Below are 24,906 nucleotides of genomic sequence, written 5' to 3' on the forward strand. Positions count from 1 at the left end.
TTGCAGCAGGTCCAGCTCCTTGCTCAGGCAGGAGTTAATTCTAGCCATGACCAACTTCTCAAAGCACTTCATCACAGTAGATGTGAGTGCTACCAGGCGATAGCCATTGAGGCAGCTCACCCTGCTCTTCTTGGGCACCGGTATGATTGATGCTCTTTTGAAGCAGGTGGGAACCTCCAACTGCAACAGTGAGAGGTTGAAGATGTCCTTGAACACTCCAGCCAGTGGTGGACACAGATTTTCGGTAGCCTGCCAGGTACATTGTCGGGGCCCGATGCCTTGCGAGGGTTCACCCTCTCAAAGGTTCTGATGTCGGCCTCTGAGACAGAGATCACAGGGTCACCAGATGCTGTGGGGATTCGCACAGGTGTAGTGTTATTCTTCCTTTCAACGTGTGCCTGAAAGGTGTTGGGCTTATCAGGGAGTGAAGCATCACTGCCATTTATGCTGTTAGGTTTTGCTTTATAGGAAGTAAGGCATGCAAACCCTGCCACAGCTGTCGTGCATCTGATTGTATCTCTAACTTCACATGGAATTGCCTTTTCATTCTCACTATGGCCTTCTGTAGGACGTAACTGGACTTCTTATAGGGTTCTGGATTGCCAGTCTTGAATGCCACAGATCTAGCCCTCAGCAGACTGCAGATCTCCTGGTTCATCCAGGACTTCTGGTTTGGGAAAGTTCAGTATGTTCTTGATGGCACACACTCACCTACACAGGTCTTGATGAAGTTAATGACGGCCATGGTATGTTCATTCAGATCAGAAGATGAATCCCTGAATATGGTCCAGTCCACCAATTCGAAGCAGTCCTGTAAACGCTCCTCTGCTTCCCTTGACCAGACCTTTGCTGTCCTCATCACTGGTGCTGCAGTCTTCAGTCTCTGCCTATATGTTGGGAGTAGAAGTACAGCCAGGTGATCAGACTTGCCAAAGTGCGGGCACAGGATGGCATGGTAGGTGTTCTTGATGGAGGTGTAACAGTGATCGAATATGTCGGCTCCTCTGGTTCCACAAGGGATATGTTGGTGGTAGTTTGTCAGAAAATTCTTCAAGCTAGCCTGGTTGAAGGCCTCCGTGATGATCAGGAAGGCATCAGGGTGTGCTGACTCATGACTGTTGATCACAGTGCTCAGCTCCTCCAGTGCCAGCTTGACTTTTGCCAGGGATGGAATGTGCACCGCTACCAGGATGATGGTGGAGAACTCCCTTGGCAGATAAAATGGATGACACTTGACCGCCAGATGTTCCAGGTCGGGGGACCAGGACTGTGACAGAACCACCACGTCTGTGCACCACGATGAGTTAATCATGAAGCAAACGCCACCACCACCCCTGCCTTTAACTGATGCTGCTGTCCAGTCCATGTGGTGGATGGTGATGCCCTCGGGCTGGAGCACTGTGTCTAGAGTCCTGAGGGTGAGCCATGTCTCTGAAGCAGAGTACACAACAGTCCCTGATGTGCCTATGGTACAGCAGGGTACCATTTGATACAAGTACAAGTATCTTTGATATCTCCTTGCTCATGAAGATAGTTTTGCACATAACCTATTAAGCACACCAAGTCACAAGGAGCCTGGAAAAAGTAGGATAATGCCAGTCGACATCACAGTTTATGTACTGAGTTTAAGTGACAAAGGAAGGCTGTTTCATTTTTCTGCTGTATTTGAATGCTGAAAAACATTGGTATTGACTTAAAAGTATGGGATAGGTTTGCACCTTGTTAAGTCTATAGAATTAAAAGATATGCATGAATGTCAAGGCAAAAATTTATTTAAAAATGGAAGAAAATGAAATTGAAAAGGATGACTAAACTGTGTGAGCCAGCTTGCCACTATATAGTAAAAATAACTGGCTTGGACAAATGTCACTATTGTGGTTAAAAGGACCACTTGGTGTCCTGAGCTGTAGATGCAATAGGGACAATGCAGGGGAGACCTGGTTGAAGTATCTCCCCAAAATCAAATACATTGACTTTTTACACCTTTTAGGTACAAAGAAAATAACAAGTGATTAAGTACAATTTCAATGGTTACAGTGCATGGTGTACCTCAATATTCTGGGTGTGGACAAATGAGTCCATAGAATTATACATTTACAAATGGGAGCACATCTTATGTTGAGATGAGGTACTTCATGTCAATTTTCTAAAAGCTTCTGAAGACAAAAGAAAACCCATCATCCGGACCATCCTCCTTTTACATATTGTGAGGGGATGGCCCTCTGGAGCCACCAACATCCAGGTATTGATTAACACAACAAATAAGACCATGTTTGAAGTGCTAACCGGCAAAATGCTGATCTGGAATCTCCTGTGAGCTCATTCTGCAGTTCGAAACACAGGGCAAAAAAGGTGTAAAGCTCAGGATTTCTCACTTCTGATGCCTCGTTCTAATGCCTAGAGCTTCATCTGTTGTTTCGATGCATCGATGGATGGTTGCACTTGCGTCTCGTTGTAGTCATGGCTGGGGTTTCAATATGATCCAATTAACCTAGCCCCATTGTCTTTACATTTGGCCAATGCAAATGAGAATGTCTCATTTGCTTTGTCCCAATGTTTAACAGATGCCTTTATGCAGGTATCTGTTGAGAGATCAAGTATTGCCTTGTCAGTCTCCAAAGCAAATCTTTTAAGTGGCCTCCCACAGTGAGCGGTAGCCTGCTCCCTGCATAGACAGCTGCATTTGTTTATGTAGCCATTCATGTAATTTCAAGACCCATACTGCATGTAGGTTACATTTGGAAGTGGTAGGTTAGTTCTTGCTTGTATTAATAGTTACTACACTTCATACCCTCTGACTATGGCTCCCTATTTCCTAGCAGTCACAAAGACTTTGAAAATAACATTTACTTTGCAGGGAACAACTGATCACTGGATAAATTAAATATTCAGTTTTAAGGTATTGTAATTCTTGTGATGATCCACTCTAGGTGCCTGTGTAAGCCAATCTATCTCCATAGCAACTCTAGCATATTTAAGGCAATCTCTTGGCTTGTGTTGGAGGCAATAAATCTTGTTGGTTATAATCAAGCATGCCCCGTTTGCTGTGTGACAGTCTTGGAATGACATTCTTCTATGCAAGCGGTGGGTGTCAGCTTACTTCAGGCTGTGGGTTCATATTTTTACTAATTCATTATATATCAAAATTTACCAGAGGCATGAAAATGATTATAGTTGGCTTCTGCACCAGTAGCTTTCTGCTTTTGAACATTAAAGGGAAAAATAAATATGTTGCTACAAAAATAAAGCAGAGAGAAATAGCTTGCTCTTTACATTAGGAGGTGCAGGCCAAAAAGCATTACCATGTCTGAATGATAGTGTAGTTACTGTTGTTTTGTAGGTGAATGCCAATTTGTATGTAGCAAGCTCTCACGTGTGGATACAGAGTCAAATTACCAGGCTGGACTCATTTCTGTTTAAGGAGAACACGACAAATCCCAGAGTAAACAGCAGGAGGAGTGCACCATCTCCCAGGTGGCCCAGCCTGTCAAGTACCTCCTGTGGTAGAATCTGCAAGTTCCGCATTGGCCTCATCCACCACTTTAAAACCAACAGAACTAGAAGCAAGTCATCCTCAATTCTCAGGGACTGCCTTGGAGGAAAGAGGCCAATGGGTCCCTGGGAAAATTAACCTTAACATCATTTACTAACAATGGATCAGTTCATTTTAATGAGATATATTGTAAAACAATTTGTTTTATTATTATTAGTGACATTTCTTTACACAGTTATGTTTAGTAGATCAGAGGTAGGGGTTGTACCATGTCTTAACCTGGCTGTGCAACGAACAGCATTAAGGTGAATCACAGGATACTGGTCTGCATATTTCTGGAAAAACCTTGCTGTCAAGAATTGGTCACCTTGTCCTCGGGAGTGAGAGATATCCCATGTGTTGTAAATCTCCTGAACCTGCTGGTTGATTTACATCTCTAGCATTGCCACCTACAAATGATAATCTTGCTCTTTAAGAACTTGTTGATTTTTATTTAATCTTGCTTCAAAAAGTTAGTGTTGAAAGGTACTGTAACTATATTGTAACAACAGGATTATTGCTAATGTAATGGCAATCAATTTCTCCAACTCAAAAATGGAGCATTTTAAACAATTCATTCTCATTCCTGCAGATAGTTAGTTTCTGGAAAATAAATATGTTCACATTTTTTTTTTGCTCTCTTATTCTCTTCTTTCCCTCTCTCTTTTTATTTCTGCACTTCATCTGATTCTAAGCTACTCATCTCTGTGGTTCTTCTCGTTCTTTACATATTTCACAATTCCTTCACAGCACCATTAGTAACCTTATAAATTAAGGCAAATAAAAGTATTCAAACTGAAAAGTGCCAGATAGAACCCAACACACGACAGGAAACCCAGATTATATTTAGAAGTACTGATATAGGAACAGTGGAAAATCACGTCTTTTTTAAACAGTAACTTTTGCCTCTTTATCTGAAATGGAAGATGGGGCTCAATTTTAACATCGGACAACTACCTCAGTACTGTACTGCCCTGGGAGTGTGAGCCGAGGCCATGTGCAGCAGTGTATCTTCAACCAAATCTCTGGAGAATAAGCTTGAAGAAAAAGAGCAAAAAAAATTTGGAAACATACAACAAATTTATCGGCATCTATAAAGTGCTTACATCCAAAGAGGACAATAAAAAGTATTTGGGGGTATGAAACATTCCACATCTGGTTGAAGGTGCAATACTGCACATTGCATGAGCCGAAAGTGTCCCACAGGATCAAAACAATGTAAAGAAAATGTTGTAGCCAATTTTTTAAAAATCTGGGAAATTTCTTTTATGTCACAAGAATCAAGTCAATTATAAGAGACACAGGTTGCCCATGATTCCTCATAAGAGAACAAAGAAGCTCCTTAACCCTCAAATTGGAAGTGTCCTTTTTTACTTAGGCATTTAGCACATTCTCTCAGAAAGCACAGCATTAACACTAATTCACGTCCATATGACACCAACTTGCATTAACACCATATCAATTCATGTCAACAAAATACTGACTTGGAATCGGGGCCTTCAATGTTCAGAGCTTCTATTTATTCATCGAGGAACAGGGTGGGAATAATTGGATATAACCTTGGAAGTTGTGTCATAGTCTTTGGCCTGCCCTCTGAAACCTTGCAGATCCTATTGCGGTCTCAGGACAGAGACTCTAGTCTGCAGTTATTTAGGGACACACCCTTGCACCACCTTCCATGTAAACTGGGGCCCCTCTATGGTTCCTTCCCCTGCTCTGCATCTAGACACCACTGTATTTCCCCAAGTTTAAAAAAAATCTTCCATCAAAGTAAGTGGAACTAAAAAATGCACGAATTGTGCAGTCATTATATATTGGCTATCTACAAGCAACCATGCTTTTGTCTCCAAAGATCAAATAAGACAGTTCTTTATATACACGTGACTGAACTATAGAACAGTGTTCAAAAATTGGTCTCAGAGCAAGAACATTAGGAGGCATAGTTCTTTCACATAACAACTAATTAAAAGCATAGTCTGTTCAATTCAGTGATCTGTTGACAAGGAGATATATTGTTACTTTCTGGTAATTGGTAATGAAGTTTCCTATGCTCAGTCCTTCTGCTGCGTAGGCTGAAACTGGTTAGTCACAATCTTAGAATGTGGTTCGGTCGTAAGCACAAATTTAATATTCAATGCTAATGTTGAGTTTTTGGATATATTGGGACAAATCATCCTATTCATCCTTCAGCAGATATCCAGATAACATACCTAGCATGGTGTCGCACTAGTTGACGTATGCTGACGACAAAGGGTTAGCTGCAAAGACAGCCACCATCACCTTAGCCGGCATTACATTGAACAAAGATCTCAAGAAATTAAAGTGATACTTCCGTAATTGAAAACTACATCCCAATCCATCCAAATTAGTGACAGCTGTAGTATATGTAAATGATTGACATAGATGTGTGACGCATGCAGACGTGTAAGTGTGGTTAGAAAGACGAGTAAGTTTCACGTGTTCTTCTAGCAGCTCTCCATGTCACTTTTTGTTTCTCCATATTCTCTATATCCTCAGTGTTCAAAGTAAGGAATGAGAGCATACTTTACAAATTGGCAATGACTTGGTAGGATGAATCTTCAAGTTTGCAACTAGTCTTAATTTTAACCTTGCACAAAGATTAGTCTGAGCCCATACCAAATGCTGCGTTGTCAGAAACAACAGAAATAGAATAAAAAGCACAGGAGAAGTAATGCCATGATGTGTAATAGTCCTCAAGGAGAAACTACATCACTGGAAGAACAGGACCAGGATAAAATAGCTGCTCAAACTCAGGCTGATCATATCGGAAGCCTTAGTATGTACAATTGGGTATGTTAGTCTTTCAGTTCATGCACAGAATGCATGGAAAGATATTTTATAGCAAATAATGTATACTACTCCCTCACAGTGCTCAGGAAAGAGACATTAATAGAATCAGCGCTAAAGGGGTAATTATGAATAGAGAATGGGTTACTGACAGCTCCACTGTGCTGAGAATCTGATGTGAAACTCTGCCTTCGCTGATGTTCTTATACAAAAGAGTGACGGGAATTGCTGTTATAATGTTACAGAAGCCATCCATCCACTGCACCAATGCAAATTAAAATGGCAAATATCTAACTGCCAGAAAAGACAGCACAAATCATCAGTACGTGTTTAAAGCCAAGGTAGCAAATCAAAGCTATTCTAGTAGTTTAATTTCTACACAGAAGTCCAGCTTTCACAGCAAAAAAAAAGGAAGTCCACTCAGTATTGAAGCCAGTGTGTTGGGGTTACGTGATATTTATGCCACTAGCAGCAAAGGCAGAAAGTTAGAATGGCTTCTGGACAAAAGTTTGATTACAGATGCAAGCATTGACATAGCAGCTCAGTTTTGGGTGTGGAAATGTGTCCAAGTAAATTCTGTCAGGTTTTACTAACAATGGGTACAGTAAATATGAAAACATTCAGGCAAAGTACTGACGTTTTAAGGCTAAATAAATTCTTTAGTGAGTTGCAAGGTTCACAAATAGAACCAACATTGGTGAAGCTGAGTATGCTATTCAACCAACATTAATAGACAAAGATTGGCTCAGAAAATTGAAGTCAGACTAGAAAGATGTGTTCAGTATGGATGTTTCAAAATCATACTTTGACATACTGTTGAGAAAGCATTCTTAAATGGTCAAGGACACCTGCACAGATATTATAGACCACAGTGCTCGTATCTGTATCAAGCTGGCTACAAAACTAATCTGTGCTAAACCCCAAATTGCTCCATATGTATTGAAGGTTCAGTTGAAAAAAGAGTGACTTGGAAAACACTAATTGCAGTGGTGCCTAAAGTGAGCAAAATCCTTCAACTATATGGTGATTCCAAGGATATATTAAACCAAGCAGAGACAATAAAGAATGCTCATCGCCTGTTTAACAGAATTTATACTTAGAGTTGGTGGAATTTAACATTTTCACCAAACAAGATCTGTCACACAATGTACAGCTCACAAGCAGCAATTGTGGAGACATGAGACTGCATATGCTGGAATCTGGAGCAACAAACAATCTGCTGGAAGAACTCAGCAGGTCAAGCAGCATCTGTGGGAGGAAAGAAATTGTTGATATTTCGGATCAAAGCCCTGCATCAGAATCCTGTTCTTCCAACAGATTGTTTGTTGCTCAAGAAGCAATTTGTACAGGAAAAAAAAGGTTATCTTGAGCTAATGGAAATGTATTTCAGCCTATCAAAAAAAAAATGGATAGAAGATATGATGAAGATCAGGAAACCTGAAAATATTGCTGAAGTTGGGTCATTATTTGGCATGGTACAGCATAATGCCAGATTTTGCAACAGTACTGAGGCCATTATTGGCTTGAGTCCAGACGGTTAGTTCACTATGCCACAGCATTTACATTGAAACTTGCATGTAATGCTTCACATTTTGGATTGGGAGCTGTAACCTATAATATTTCTTGAATAATGATGAAGAAGTAAACAACTCTGTATTTTATGTTGATGTAGAATGTCAGAAACTATGCTCAGTTTGAGAAAGGCATTTGGGATTGTCTTTGAGGTGAAAATGTTTCACCAAACACTACTGGACAGACCTTTTAACCTTGGTCACAGACCATAAGACAAAATGTATTGTAAAATTAGTACATGAAAAAAAACATTAAACTGACTAATTGAATCAGATTAGTCCAGTTGAAGACATGAGGCTGTACTATAAATGATTATTTGGGTTCTCCATGGAACAGGGTTGTATTAAATGAGGACATGGCATTGTCAAATCAAGTGCATTGAGAAGACAGATTTTAGAAGAGCACATTAATCTTCTGGTACTGTTAACGTGAAGGCAGTTAACTAAAAATGTTGAGATCTAGAAGGTATTATCCATCAAGAATACAGAGTCAGTTCAGGGAACATACCTTTATATAGTTGGTAATGGCCACTGAGATCTTTCCAAAGAGGACACATTTATTATGATGAGAAGGGGAAATGATAACTTCTTAGTACTCAGACAGTCATTCAAAATGGTTCAAAGGGAAACACAGTGGGCCCAGCATAACAGTGGAAATTACCAGAAAATTGAGATCCATTTTTTCATATCGTAATTTACCACAGGAAAAAAAACATGGATGGTGGTTCTTAGATTTGTTCATTTTTAAGAGTTTTATGAAACAAAATGGTATTTGATACACACTTATTCTATCATATGATCCAGATTACAAGTAAATCACTTGACTATTGTTAGAGATAGACCTGAGAAAATTGTAGAGTTATATGATTATGGGTGTAATCCAGAAGTTGATGTGATGGAGATGATGGAAGAAATGACACAAGGTTCTACTTAATTGAGTCAAAAGTGGATGCAGCATCAACAACACAAGTTCTCGGTGATGATCAAAATGACTTGGTAAACCTGCAAATAGTTTAGGTCCTGCAGATTGACATGTTCGAGTCTCTCCTTCCAAAATGAGGAAAATAGTGAAGTATATATAAATGTATGGCATATAAATGTGACATGCACAGTGCAGTCAGAGAGAGTTAAATAAGTCAGTTGCACATGATCTAGCAGATCTCCATGGTCTCTTCCAGTTTTCCAATATAGTCTGTATTGCTCAGACGTGAAGCAAGGAAATGGTGCATATACACATACATTACAACATTATTCCATTCTGACAATAAAATCCATGCTAAGAAGCCAGGCATTGATATCTGCAGGGAGAAGGTAGAATGAGTAGACTCAGCAAAATACCTAGAAATATGGACCATTCATTCACTTTCAAGCAACATTTGTTGAAGAACAAGAAAAAGATGACAACGTGATCCAGCCTTTTGCAGAAACTTGCAAGAACAACATGGTGTTGAGGAGCAAAGATTCTCCACTTGGCCATTTTGGCTTTATTGTGCTGCACCACGGAGTGTGGATGGACAATCACCACACCAAGATGCTGAATATGCAACTGAACAGGATGTGCATATTGTGGAACAATAAAAGTCAATAGCATTGACTAGTTCCCAACACTGGTGAACATCACGTCCTGAGACTTTAGATGAGAAACTTCCATTGCTCTCTTAACCAGTAGCACTTCTGGTATCTCATTGCAACCAATTTACAACAGGATGGAAGACATGCCAAGAGTAAAGCTGGAATCAGGACAAATACCATGGGAAAGGCTCCATCGATGTATCTTGTTTAATAGCAAGGAACAAAGATCTTAATATAACCACATCTTGTAAGAAGACCTCTATCAGACCAAACAGAACCATTGCCTGCCATGCAACACACAGGCAGCCCTAACCCAGATGCAAAGGACCAAGAAGATTTTTTTACACACCAATGGAAATTAAAATTAAATTGTCACTGCAACAACTAAAGTCAAACGAGGGAACTCATCAAAGTTTCCCACTTTGTATCTTTCCCATGGCCTGTGGCCAACTTCATGCAGTCGCACCAGATGCCATAAACTATCTCTAAAATTGCTGCTAAGGCATATGATAAGAAAATTGGAAAAAGTGACACTGTCAGAGCTGGAGGGTTCATATTGTCTAATCAAGCTGTTGTCTGATGCCCCATATGCATGTTTCCAGCTTGAAGGCTGTTAAGTTTTTTGTCTTAATTTACTGGTTCCAATGCAAACAGTTTACAATTTGGGTTATATGCTATGTACTTTGGTGACAATGAACTTGCATTCCATGCCATATTGAACAGCATCAGAATCAATCTCCCCCTCTCTCCCAGCACAAGTTAAGAACACATTTTTCTGAACCATTCTATCCAACTTTGTGTTTAAGACAATAGCATGTAGGATCCTATAATCAAGTAACTTTATTCAAATTGTGTGTTACACCTTCTAAAAGTACTATCAATAGTTTACTACTATTAAAAATTACTTAAACTATTTTAATCTCAATCCTTGGAATTGTTCCACTCCAAGATCCCCACTAAGGTGATGTTTGCTGTCTTATTCCTCAGATGGTCAGACCAATCCATATGTACATTGATTGACTAGATCGACTCTGCTACCTCCTACTCTTTATCCTCATGGCTACTGGTTTTGGCACGAGATTGGTTATGTTTCCTGGCAGGTTCTGCTTACTGACTTGCTATGTTTCCTCATTGTTATCCATAGTTACACAGGCCTAGGGTGCTTGCTCTGATGTGAACAAGTTTGTCTTAGATAAGGTCATGGTCAGATTATCAGTTTACTGTCCCCTTGTAAATATAAATAGTGCTTCATTTTGAGCTGTGCTTTTTATATCAAAAGACATTTTTTCCCTCCATGTGACCATTTGAGAATCAAGAGGATAATTCCAAAGAGAGGATCATTAAAATGGATCAATCAGGTTCCTATGATATAAACAGCCCCGCTTAAATTTAACTGTATCATTGCAAGAGCTGACAAAAGTTTTGGGCACTTTAAAAGGGTCCATTATGGGTAATTATTCAGAGGTTTTATGAAATCTAAGAATCAAAGAAACATGCATCTCCCCCATGCCAAGTTTTTTCCTCACTGATTGCGCACCTCCTCTCCAACTGAAGTTGCACCCAGATAACCATAACCAATTCATCTTAGAGTTGGGAAGCCTCCTGCCAGCCAAAATCCCACTCCCATTCACTGGCCAGATAATGGCTCTTGTAAGGATCAGAAAGCTAAGTCACCTGAGAGCTGGCAGTGAGACCTGAGCACACTTTCAGATTGTTAGTTTTACTGCCACCTGCAAGCTTGAGACTTATCGTGCTACCCTTGTAGTCTCATGCCTGATATGCCTATCCAGTTCGCGCTATCACTTCTTGTATTTAGGCTGGAATGATAGAGCAGAAGTTCTGATGAAGAATCTTCAATCTAAAAAGTTAATTCCATTTTTCTTTCCACAGATGATGCCTGACCTGCTGAGATTTTCCCCAGCATTTTCTGTTTTCTTTGTTGTTCCTCGGCTTTATTTTGAAGTGGTTATCCTGATTATCAACAATGTTATTGATGTGATGTATTTTATGTCATGGCTAATTCCTCATGCTAACTGCAGTTCAAAGTTGCAAAACTATTTTATGGAAATGTACTTAGAAAACTACTGCCAAAAACTGCAATTTTAATAAAGACAATTAGAACACTTTCCTCCTCCTCACATAGCTGTCACCTTCTGTTCCAGGATCGCCTTTATTTCGTCATGGAATATGTGAATGGTGGTGATCTAATGTACCACATTCAGCAAGTTGGGAAGTTCAAGGAGCCCCAAGCAGTGTAAGTGTTGATTCCTTTTAGCCAGAGAGTAAAGATGAGCCAATGAGATTAAGTGGCAACCCAGAAAAATTTGAGTTGGGTTTTAACCATTCACCAGACTTATGACTTAGGTGATACATCAGAAAGCTACATAACTAAGTTTGCCAATGAGACAAAGGAAGACATTATTTTGACTAGTGTAGAGAGTGGTGTTAAATTACAAAAATATCAATATATTAAGCAAAATGGCAAAAGGATTTCAGTGTTGGCAAATGGATTTTAATGTTAGTAAATGGGAGGCCACATTACCAGGTAGGACTGGCTAATTGTTAAGTAAAACTGGAAGCAGAGGAGGTTCAGGGACCTGGAGTTCAGTGCATAAATTATTCAAATCTCATAGAGGGATGCAAAAAATAACCAAGAAGTCTATATTAGCCTTTATATTGGCCTTTATATCTGGAAGACAACATTAAGATAAGATTTCTTTATTAGTCACATGTACATCGAAACACAGTGAAATACATTTTTTTGTGTAGTGTTCTGGGGGGGCAGCCCACAAGTGTCGCCACGCTTCCGGCACCAACATAGCATGCCCACATCTTCCTAACCTGTACGTCTTTGGAATGTGGGAGGAAACCGGAGCACCCAGAGGAAACCCACGCAGACACGAGGAGAACGTACAAACTCCTCACAGGCAGCAGCGGGAATTGAACCCAGGTCGCTGGTGCTGTAAAGTGTTACGCTAACCGCTACACTACTGTGTAGCAGTTATGCAAGTCTCTAGTTATTAACCACACAGGGATAATGCAAGTTGTAGAAATGCACCTTGAATTTCAAGGGTTAAATTACAAAGAAGGATTTGGAAAAATAGGGCATTTGGAAAAATATTCCCTGGAATTTAGAAAGTTATTGGGGGGATGCGGGATATCATTCTGGTTTCAAAATATTAGATGGAACTGATAACTATAAAAACTATATTTGCTGGCAGGACCAGGAAGCATAGTTTAAAAACTAGATTATGCTTGTGGAACACCTGCGTGCAGAGGGTGGTAGAAATCTGCAACTGTTAATTGATAGTTGTCAATTGTTAACTTTATGCCAGATATTGAGAGATTTTATTAACCAGAATATTAAGTAATATGAGGTATAGGCAGCCAAATGATTTGGTCACAAATCAGCCGTGATGTCAGTACATGAAACAGACTTGAGAGATGAAATGACCTATTCCTGTTTCTATGTGTCTAACTATCTAAAACTGTTGTGATATAGTTGTACACTGTTTCAATATTCAATACTAAACATCACCAATAGCCTGTCCTGGTCCAACCACATCGATGCCATGACCAAGAATGCTCACTAGCACCTCTACTTCCTCAGGAGGCTAAAGAAATGTGGCATGTCCCTGTTGACCCTCACCAATTTTTATCGATGCACCATAGAAAGCATCCTATCTGGATGCATCATGGCCTCTGTCTACATTTCTTGCTGCCTTGGTAAAGCAGCCAGCATAATCAAAGACCCCACCCACCCCAGATATTCTCTCTTCTCCTCTCTCCCATTGGATAGAAGATACAAAAGCCTGAAAGCACATACCACCGGGCTCAAGGACAGCTTCTATCCCACTATTATAAGACTATTGAGCAGTTCCCTAGTATGATAAAATGGACTCTTGACCTCATAATCTACCTTGTTATGATCTTGAACCTTATTGTCTACCTGCACTGCACTTTCTCTGTAACTGTAACACTTTATTCTGCATTCTGTTATTGTTTTACCTTGTACTGCCTTGACGCACTGTGTAATGAATTAATCTGTATGAACGGTATGCAAGACAAATTTTTCAGTGTACCTCAGTACATGTGACAGTAATAAACCAATTCTAATTTATGAAGTGAAGGGATATGACTTGCCTTTCAATATTAAGTAACCAACGATTACTTTGATGTTTCTCATAATGAAGGTTTAAAAGCAGCATACTGTCACAAACCAGCAACAAAAGAAACACACTGAGCATGATTCAGTGTTAAAAACTATTTTATTAATCACTACTATTGATAATACGTAAAATAAAAGTTAAAATGTTAGTATGTTAGAATTCAAGAATGTTAAACCTCGAACGTTAACCCCAAAACTAAACTCTTCGTGTGTGTGTGTGACAAAGTCCAAAACTCCCAGTTCCTGAATGGTTCTTAAAGTTCAGTTCCGCAAGCCATAAGGTGAAACATGAGCAAGGGCTTCTTCAACAACCACCGTTGTCTGAAGATAAGATGTAGATGTAGAAAAACTTAGAGAGAGTACATACGAAATCCAAATGTTCCACGATGGAACCCAAACGACACTTCAGTGTTTACTCGGTAGTGACTTCCTCACCCCGAAAAGCATCCGAACCGTGGTCGTCCACATACAAATACCTGTTTCCTTCTACAGGTCAGCAACAAAGTGAACTCCACCGGATTACTTCCAACTTCCATACATGGATTTCAGTGGCAAACACAGTTATTGTTTCTCATCCATCGATAGAGAAAACAAGCAGGCTGGTGTCTCTCTCCCTTCTCTCTCTCTCCTTCTTCTTCTTCCTTCTTCAACAACGTCATTACGTCCTTTATCTTCTATTGACGTAAGCACACCCCACACACACATACACACACTCTCTATCTTAAAGGGACTTTCACTGAGTCCGTAACAATACTCATTCCATCTCTAAGCAATGAAGTGTGGTACCTTCACAATAAAACCATCCAGATCTGTTCTTATGTACACCTTGACTAATAACAGCCCCACTTGCTACCTTATATGCCTGCTATCTCCTTGATCAATATTTCTTCTAATGTTACCACCTTGCCGATATGTACTAACTGTCCCTTCACCCATCATGGACACCTATCCCCATCACACCAACTCATGCCTATAATCTCTAGTCTGCTTCCTCCCTGTCTGTTCCATTCAAGTTTCAGAGAAAGTAATATTTGCCGTTTGGTAGTTTTTAAAGAAAGATTAAAAGCATTCATTAATTTCAGAATTATAAAAAAGTACCTGCAATCTAAAATTAATCTTCAAGGAATGACTGTGTTATCACTTCAGTTGAGAGATTTGATCATGTGGAGTTCATTGCAGCTTACTCTAATATTGCTTTCTATCACTTTAGTTTCTACGCAGCAGAGATTGCAGTTGGCCTGTTCTTCTTGCATCAGAAGGGGATCATTTACAGGTATGTGAGTTAATGCTGAATGAAAGATAATGATAATAAGCAAACTGCCAATGCTGCATATCTGAAATCTAAGGAAAAATTGACTAGGGAGCACCTGTGGAGAGAGAAAGAAACTCTTCAAGTCACTGCTCTTCTATCGGCATTAGGAAAGTAAATGTGGCAGGGAAGAGGGAGGGATGGAAAGAACAAAGGTAATGACCGAGAAAGACTGACACAAAAGATAGTGAAGACTTGTTAATCATGGCTGATCTTCCATGAAGAGTTGTAAATAGAAAGAGGTGAATGAGGACAGTGGAGAGAGAAGAAAAAAAATTCAGGACTTGTAATACCGAGCAGGAGCTGTAAATCTGAAATAAAATAGAATTCTGGAAATACCCAGGTCAGACAGCATCAGTGGAAAGAGAAAATTTGAGTTAAGTAACAGGTCAATGAACTTTCATCGAAACAGGCAGGTTCTGACACAAACTGGAAAACTGAAAGCTGGTTATCTGAAATTGTTGAATTCAGTGTTGAGATCTTAGGCTGCAGCCTGCCTAGTCAAAAAATTGAGTTACAGTTCCTCAAGCTTAAATTGGGCTTTGTTGGAGCAGTGCAAGAGACCAAACATGACAAGGTCAAAGTGAGAGTGGGGTGGAGAATTAAAGTGATAGATAACTGGAACCTCAAGGTCTCCTTTACAGACTGAACAGAGGCATTTTACAAGGCAATTGCTCATTGCTAGTTTCATTTCTTCAATATAGAGACGACCAAATGTGGTACACTAAATTGTAAGAAGTACTGTAAGGACTCCATTTAATTTTCCCAGTTTTTTCAGCTCCGCTATATCTGTTCTGATAATATAACTTTCCACACGAGTCTTCAAGATGTCTTCCTATGTTGTTAACTATGGCCTCCCCTCCACCATAGTTGACAAGGCTGTCAACTGCATCTGTTCCATTTTTGACATTCCTTCACTTATTCCCTTTATTCCTTCCAGAACAAGGAAAGGGTTCCCCCTATCCTCACTTTCCACCCCACCACCATTAACATCCAAAAGAATGTCCTTTATCAGTTTTAATGTGATCCCATCACCGAACATATTTTGTCTTCCTCTTTCACTATTTCACTGTTCCCTCTACGATTCCCCGGTTCATGGTATGGGGTGTAAGTCCATAGCTCCCTGAAAATGACGACACAGCTGGACAAGGAAGTGAAAGTGGCATCTGGTATGCTTTCCTTCATAGGCTGAGGCATTGAGAATAAGAGTTGGAACATCACGTTGCAGTTCAACAAAACATTGTTTAGACCCCATTTGGAGTATTATGTTCACTTCTGGTCACCACACTACAGGAAGGATGTAGTGGCAATGGAGAGAGTGCAGAAGCAATTCACCTGGATGTTGCCTGGAATGGAGATAGGTTGGATTTATTTTCACTGAAATACAGAAGGCTGAGGGGTGACTTTATAGAGGTTTATGAAATTATGAAGGACATAGATAGGATAGATAGTTAGAATCTTTTTCCCAGAGCAAGGGAGTCTAGAATTAGAGGACACAGGTTTAAGGTGAGAGGGAGAAATTTAAAGAAGATCTCGGGTAGGTTTTTCACATGGAGTTTGATGACTGTCAAGAAGGACCTGCCAGAGGAGGTAGTGAATACAAAATTACATTTAAAAAGCTTTTGAACGGGTACCTGACATAGAGGGATATGGGAATATTTCCAGCATTTTGTTTTTATAATGATTAAATGAATAAGCCTGTTCATTGTTCCAACATAAGCACATAGTTGCAAAGAAATAAAGCATCAAATAATACAACTCACTTTTTTAAAATCAGTAACATCAATGTTTGTCTGTTGCCATCAGTGGATCTATTTCTTGGTGAAGTAATATCATTAAAAAAAATCTGAATGAAAACATCTTACCATCCAGTACTCCCTAAGAGGAACACTATTCTTTACTCAGAATTTTTCCGAGATGTCCTGAGATCAGTCCAGGACGTGTAGAATAAAAGGTTCACATGATGTTTTATGGTTTTCTAAATGCATGGTAACTCCCATTGGGGACTGAAGCAGATGCAGATTGCTACTAATGGGGTCTGCTGTCTGATAAAGAAGAGTCTTAGGCAATGGCTCCCATCCCAAGGCTTTCATTCACAAAGATCAGGAACCACTGGCCTAAAGAATGAAAATGTGAAAAAGAATCTTAATAAATAATGGACTAGATTTTCCACAAAAGCCACCAGACTCTTAGTTTTTAAGCAATTAGCCAAGCAGAAGGCTAGAGTGCAGCTTTCCACTATAATGAAGTCCCAGTCCACTGACAACCTTGCTGTGTTGCAGTCCAACAGTTGAGCATCATGTTCTGCAAATTTCCCAGGCCTTAGGCCCACTGACCCCAGCTCAGGTTAGATCTACAGAATACACTGGGAACAAATGATTATTGTGTAGCGGTTGCTACCGCGGAATAAAACAAGACTCTACTCGGAGGATTGCCAAACAGAACTGGTTTATTTTCCCGCCTTGTGCGGGCCCTTTAAGGGAGAAAAACTCCCGCCCAAAAAAACCGGCAATGACGTAAGTCCTACGTCATCAGGACTTTCCCGCGCGCGGGTTCTCCCCGTCGCTCGGAAAGACGAGGCCCGCCGCCATCTTGGGCCTCGTCGCTCCAACGCCGCGCGACCCGACTGCCGAGCCGGTTCGCCCAACTAGACGGTGAGTCGCCACAATTGGAAAATTTAAATGAACCCTAATGTTCAGCAAGCTTAAATCTATTTAATCTCATAAATCTGTCTTTTTTTTCCATTATAAAGTCTGATTTTTTAAAATTATTTTTATTTAACTAATGCCTGTATCTCTTTGAATGTGAAGACATTGATAAGCATTCAATTTCAATAACAGATGCTACCTGACATGCTATATATTTTTGGCATCATTTCAGTCTTTTATTTCAGTTTTCCAGCATCCACATCTTTTTTTTAAAATATATTCTTCAACTGCTGCTCCTTGTTTCACAAGGCACATTAGATTAATTAGCAGAAAATCTACTTTCAAAATCATAAGATATCAAAAGTGAATGTTTTCTTGCTTAATGTGCAATTAAATTCTTTGCAGAGACTTGAAACTGGATAATGTGATGCTGGATGCAGAGGGACATATCAAAATTGCAGATTTCGGCATGTGCAAAGAAAACATATTTGACAATGTGACAACTCGAACTTTCTGTGGGACACCAGACTACATAGCACCAGAGGTGAGGCCAGTTGACAGCTCATTAACAGATGGGAATGTTGGTAAAGTATCATCAAAATAAAGGCTTTATCAACGTGGCCACCTTTTCAACAACTAACGTATTTCTGTTGGATTTTGTAAAGTGAGCATAGTTTATTTTGAAAAGTGCAACAATGATCTTAATTAAAGGCCATCTTCCTTCAAATGTAAATATTAGCAATAAATTACATCTCATTTAGCAATAAATTACATCCCATCATCTGCTATGTTGCATATTGGTGCTTAGAGCTACTTGATCTAAAGAAACGTTAATTGACAATATTGGTTCATGCATGCAATTATCACTTCATACCATAAAAATCCCAGTAAGCATTTTCAGAGATGTAATGGGCATTTCACTTCCTCCAGATTTTATTCCTTATTTCTCCACTCACTCATGAAGGTGCAAATTTATATGGGATGCAGTTAAACAAGTGCCTACAATTTTCACCCAAGTGAAGTTCCTTTACGTGCAAGTTTGGATAGTAAATGTAACAGGCCATTTAACCTTGGAGACCAATCCTTGCTTACCAGGGAAACATACAGTGCTGTTTCCATTCAGCACTGAATAGCAATTAGGAGTAAGATGGGATCCAGGTTGTTCCTTTCCTTTCTTCCAATTTCAAGATCACTGATAAGATCAACTAATTCGGTATCTGTAAGTGCAGCTTTATTTACCAGCTGACTTACTTGCCCTGAGATAAGGGATAATTCAATTTAATGTATTATAATTTAAACAAAATAATACAATAATTTTATTAATATTAAGCTACCTTAAGGGTTTCAGTGTGTCATCGCCTTGGGGGGGGGGAGGGGGGGGAATTCATCCCCAAACTGGCCTCAACTCTACTGTTAGGCTCAATTGGTAGCAGTTAAGTAAAGACTTCTGTCCTCAGCTGACTCTGAGTCACTGCAGCAAAGCAGATGTACAGCCACATCATGTGTGCGTTCAATTATAGGTCCCATCAGAACTACATATGCGCACCCTTTTTCTCAGTTGTTGAAATGAAGGCCAGATGAGAAAAGAACCACATATCCTGAATAATACTATTTAGAATGAAGGAGTTTTATTTTTAATGTGACCCAGAGATAACCCCAAATTCGTCTGAGCCCGACAAGTAACAGTTTGTTTTTGATGACGTGTCTTTGTTTAACATCCTTCAGACACCTAAGGAAATAATAAGCTTTACCCATATTTCCTCCTTTAAATCTTTCTGAACCAAAGGTTGCTCAGTAGGCATTTATTCAGACAATAGCTACAACAATGGATGCTGGAAATTTGACTGTTTTAGCCTTCTAAACTTCCTTAATACTCTAAACTTCAATGGGACCTGCAAGCAGCACTAACTTGTAAAGTTAATTAACTCCGTACATAGTTTTATTGTGCAGTCTAAAGGGAAAGAGCTTAGTTTCCCTGCTTTATATCTCTCTCAATCCATAGTCAACTAGAATGTCCACCAAATTGCTTCCTTCGTCTGCTCTTTGATGACATTACCCTTTTAACAAAGTACTACATTGTATAATTTGTACAGTTCCCCAAGTCACTAATCATGAAAAGAGTTCTCTAGGCTAATTAATTCTCAGAGTGAACCAACTGGACTAATTAAGAGTGCTCATCCCAACTGGGCATCATTTGTAACACACTAACGAGTACCTTGGTAACAAAAAAACACCCGAACTATGCTGCCTTCTGTTATTGCGTTCTCTCTCAATGTCAATTATTTTGATTCGGCGTCCATCTGTTTTTAGAGTTATAGAGTCATACAGCACAGAAACGTGCCCTTCAGCCCAAGTGGTCCATGCCAACCAAGATGCCCATCAAAGCTTTCCCATTTGCCCCATATCCCACTAAATCTTTCCTATCTATGTACCTCTCCAAGTGTCTTAAATGTTGTTAACGTACCTACCTCAACCATTTCCTCTGGCAGTTGATTCCATATACAGACCACCCTCGATGGAAAAAGTTACCCCACAGGTTTCTATCAATTCTCTCCCCTCTCACCTTAAACCTATGCCATCTAGTTCTTGATTCCCCAACCCTGGGAAAAAGGCTGTGTGCATTCACCCTATCTATGTCTCTCATGATTTTATACACCACTATAAGATCACCCTTCTTTCTCCTGCACTCCAATGAATAAAGTCCTAGCCTACTCATCCTCTTGCTATAACTCAATCCCTTGAAACCTGGCAACATCCTCATAATTCTTTTCTGCACTCTGTCTAGCTTAATAGTATCTTTCCTACAACAGGCTGACCAAACTTGAACACAATACTCCAAATGCAGCCTCACCAACATCTTGTACAACTGCAACATAGCATCTGAACTTCTACACTCAATGCCCTGATTGATGAAGGCCAGTGAGCCGAAAGCCTTCTACACCACCCTGTCTACCTGCGACGCCACTGGAAACCATGTACTTGTATTCCCAGGTCCTTCTGTTCTACAACACTCCCCAGGGCCCTATTGTTCACAGTGAAAGTCCTACCCTGAACTCTTCCCAAATTGCAACACCTCGCTGTTATCTGAATTAAACTCCATTTGCCATTCCATGGCCCACTTACCCAGCTGATCAAGATCCCACTGTAATTCTTGATAACCTTCTTCACTGTCTATGCCACCACCTATTTTCCATGTTTAATCTTCAGTTACTGTTGATCTTGCCATTAATCATAGGTGAATATGAACATGTAATGTCAGATAGAAGTAGGCTACTCAGCCTCTCAAACTGTTCCACTGTTTGATAAGATATGGACTAATCTGATTAAAACCTCAACTCCATATCCCCATCAACCTATGCTAGCTTTTTACCCCCTTGCTTATCAAATATCTGTCTGTCAGTCTTAAAAATAATCGAAGATTCCTCCTCAAAGGGTGGTGGAGCAGAAAGTTACAAAGCCTCAGAACCTCCCATTCCATCCCCTACCGAGAAGGAAAAAAAAAGTTTCATCTGTCTTAAATGAGACATCCCTGGTTCTAGATTGTCCTACAAGTAGAAATATCCTCTCCACATCCATCCCATCAAGGTCCCTCAGGATCTCACGTTCTAATCAAGTCCTCTCTCTTCTAAACTCCAGTGTATACAAGCCTAGTCTGTCCAACCTTTCCTCATAAGACAACCTACCCTTTCCAGGTATTAGTCTAGTAAACCTTCTCTGAACTGTTTCCAAAGTACTTTCATCCTTTCCTAAATATGGAGACCAATACTGTATACAGTATACCAGATTTGGTTGCACCAATGCCCTATCTAACTAAAGAATAACCTCCCTAGTATTGTATTCAATTCTCTTAGCAATAAACAATACCATTCTGTTAGTTTTCCTAATTAATTGCAATACTGCATACTAGCCTCTTGCAAATTTAGCAACCATACCTGTGGTGCCTTTATTCAGATCATTTATATAAATTATTTGTGGCACACCCATTCGTAACATCTTGCCAACCAGAGAAAGACCCATTCACTGTCTACTCTCTTATTCATATTAACCAGTTTATCTTCTGTTCACACCAATAGTTTACCTCCTATACCTTGAGCTTATATTTTCTGCAATGACCTTTGATAAAACGCTTCATCAAATATGTTCTGTAAATCTAAATATAAAATACATTCATTGGCTCCGCTTTATCCATGGTACATATTACATATGCAAAGAACTCTAATAACTTAGTCAAAATACACAATGAAATTCTCATCTAGCTATCTTTGCCATCTGACTTTTCCAGTCTATATATAGATAAAAATATGATTATTGTGAAAGGTGTCACTTTAGGTTGCAAAGTTGCTGTGGTACATCAAATGTAAATGCAACCAGAAGCCATATGACAACAATGGAACCTGAGTGGATGCTGCACTGGCCATGAATTGAACACAGGTGTGTCAAATGGCCAGTGAGAATTATACCCCTGCACTATGAGATGAAGGAGGCTGAGTGCAGCTTAGGATACAGGCAGCAGTATTTTGGATGAATTCAGGTTTACAGAGGATAAAAGATAGGAGGTCACTCTGGAAATCATCACAAAGTGCAGAGTCTGTGGACAGCAAAGATGTGAATGAGTTTCAGTGATCAATGGACTGTTACAGGGTAGAGGTGGACAAATGGTAGAACTGAGTAGTATACAGAATATAAGAAATAGAAGCATGAATTGCCCCTCGAGCCTGCTGTGCCTTCAATAAGATCATGGCTAATCCATTCTTGGCCTCAATTATTTTCTTACTTCCTTCTCATATTCCTCGACTCCCTAGCAGTTTAAATGTCTGTCAGTCTCAGTCTTAAATTTTCTCAATTACTCTGCCTCCTCAGTTCTTTGAGTAGAGAATTCCAAATATTCATGATGCTCAGAGAAGAAATTCCTCCTCCTCCCCTTCTGAAATAGGGGACCACTTCTTTTGAAACTAAGCCCTCCATTTCTAAATGCTCCCAATAGAGGAAGCATCCTCTCAGCATCTACTCCGTCAGTCCCTCTTGTGTTTCACCCCTCATTCTTCTCCAATGAATATAGGCCAGACTGCTCACCTTTTCTTAATATACCAACCTCTTCATCCCAGCAATTAATGGTGAATCTTCTCTGCACTACCTCCAATGCAATGCGTGGATACTTCAACGTGGAGAAGAGAAGTCCTCCAGATGTGGCCTTACCAGTGTCCTATAAAGTTGCAGCTAAAACCTCCCTACTTCTATACTGCATATCCCTTGCAATAAATTGCATCATTCATTAGCCTTCATAATTACTTGCTGTACCTGCATGCTTTGTGTTTCAAAAAGGGGATAGAGCAGATATAGGCTTGAAGCTCACCACAACAAATGGATCTGGGTCGTTTCTGATCCAATCTTACTTTATGTCAACTGATATCCTCATTGTAACAATTTTAATAAGATCTGAACATGATTTGGAAGGCTTATTAATCGCAAGACCATAACAATTACAACCCCATTTGTACCATAGTTGTCAGCAGCAGGATCTACTAATAAAATGTACTTTGTTTCTGAAATTATAAATGTTTAATACCACAGGAACAGATGTTAGCAAGTTAATGTATCTTTCAGTATTTATAAAATTCTATTTTTAAAAAAATCAGTTTTGTTTGGAATAAACCATTAAAAAGAACTACTAGGCTTCAATGTGAAGCTGCTGATGGCTAAGAGAAGCACGTGCCTCTCTTGTCGGTGCATTAACTCAAGACCTCTAAATTGCTAGAACTGTTTGATTAATCAACTCACTGGTAGGTAAAAATAATTAATTTAAAAATTAGAAAATGCTGCAATGCAACTGGGATTTAATACTTTATAAAATATATGACGCAGATCCACCCAGCTGGAGGTATTCCCTACTTTTATCCTCAATTCGAATGATCTTTCAATGAATGTTTCTAAATTTGCCGTGGTTCACAGTGTGCTGTGTTAAATATAGTGCAAAAGATTATTTATGATACATTGATTACTCATGGACTTCCCAGATGAAAATGTAAACCAAATTTCTTTGCAGTCGTGCCTTTACTGTATATGGTATCTTTGGCTCAATTTAGTTTTATTTTGGAAGTACAGGAAGTCCCCGGATTACGAACGAGTTCCGTTTTTGAGTCTGTTCGTAAGGTGAATTTGTATGTAAGTCGGAACAGTTACGTACAGTTGACATCTAACGTCAATTAGTCCTAAATCACTACAAACTTCAGTTATTTATTGCTATATATTAAGATCCAAATGGAATTTTGATTCCAGTTTCATAATTCCACACATAATGTGAAGCAATCTAAAATACAGCATAACTTGTTATCGACGGGACATGTGAAGACTGTCATCAGTCTTATGTGCGTTTGGTGTCATTCATTACAGTATGGTACTGCGGAGCTACAGTTACCACATCGAGTGAATTTTGTGTATTTTCCGACTGACAGACAAAATCAACTTAAGGACATCTGTAGAAATGGACCTCGGTCATTACCCGGGGACGACCTGTTGGGGGAGAGCGAGTGCTGGATAGATAGATAGGGAGATAGAGAGAGAGATAGAGAGACAGATACGGTGGGTGGGGGCAGCAGGAGAGGGGGCTGGTGACCATTCATGGTGTCCCTCATCATTTGGAACTCCTCGAACATCCCTGCCCCAAAATAGCAGTACAGACTGTAACACATGAAATCCACGATCCAGCCGTTCGCCACCTCCATCACCTGGAAAAAGTCAACACTGACAGGCAAACCGTTCTGCACCCAGTTCCGTGCCTTCTTCCCGGTGTTCAAAACCCAGGTACTTCCTGAATTGCAACAGCAGTATCTCTGAGTCTTCACAGGCAGACAACGTGTTGCTGACAGTTCATGAGCATTTTACACACAGATAGCTAAAAGCATAAATTGGAAATGCCACCCTGTATTAGGTTAGCTGGGGAAATCTATACTGTACAAAGACTGGTTGCTGTCAGTTCAACTGCACTGTGATATTTGATCAGAGGCTTATTTTGCATCAGTTCATAAAGAAAAATCTACTAAATAAAAGGAAAATAATTCACCACTTATCTGGCACAGAAACCCATAACAATAGTGAAAATGGCATCTTTTGTGATTGCACATTGCAGTTGGGATCTGAACAAGTATAAAATGTTTCAAATGAATCTGAGGCCACACTATTTTCCAAATCTTCGGTCATCTTTCACTGTTGCATCAGTTGCAGCTTCATCATGACATCGCCCTTAAAACAGACCCGTGTTTCTCCATACCTTACATTATTTCAATAGCTTTTCCTGTTGA

The 24,906-nt window shown here is 39.7% G+C and overlaps 1 protein-coding gene across 2 annotated transcripts in view; it reads left to right on the forward strand.

Moving 5' to 3' along the window:
* The window catches only part of LOC127579768 (protein kinase C alpha type), a 320,846-nt gene that overhangs the window by 236,629 nt on the left and 59,311 nt on the right, over nt 1–24,906 (forward strand). For both annotated transcript variants that reach the window (XM_052032673.1, XM_052032672.1), the window contains exons 11-13: nt 11,646–11,737; nt 14,862–14,924; nt 18,014–18,152. In XM_052032673.1, the coding sequence (XP_051888633.1) occupies nt 11,646–11,737; nt 14,862–14,924; nt 18,014–18,152 (294 nt within the window). The remainder of the gene's footprint in view (nt 1–11,645; nt 11,738–14,861; nt 14,925–18,013; nt 18,153–24,906) is intronic.

Source organism: Pristis pectinata, chromosome 18 (genome assembly GCF_009764475.1).
Source record: "Pristis pectinata isolate sPriPec2 chromosome 18, sPriPec2.1.pri, whole genome shotgun sequence".
In the NCBI taxonomy this organism is placed as follows: Eukaryota; Metazoa; Chordata; class Chondrichthyes; order Rhinopristiformes; family Pristidae; genus Pristis; species Pristis pectinata.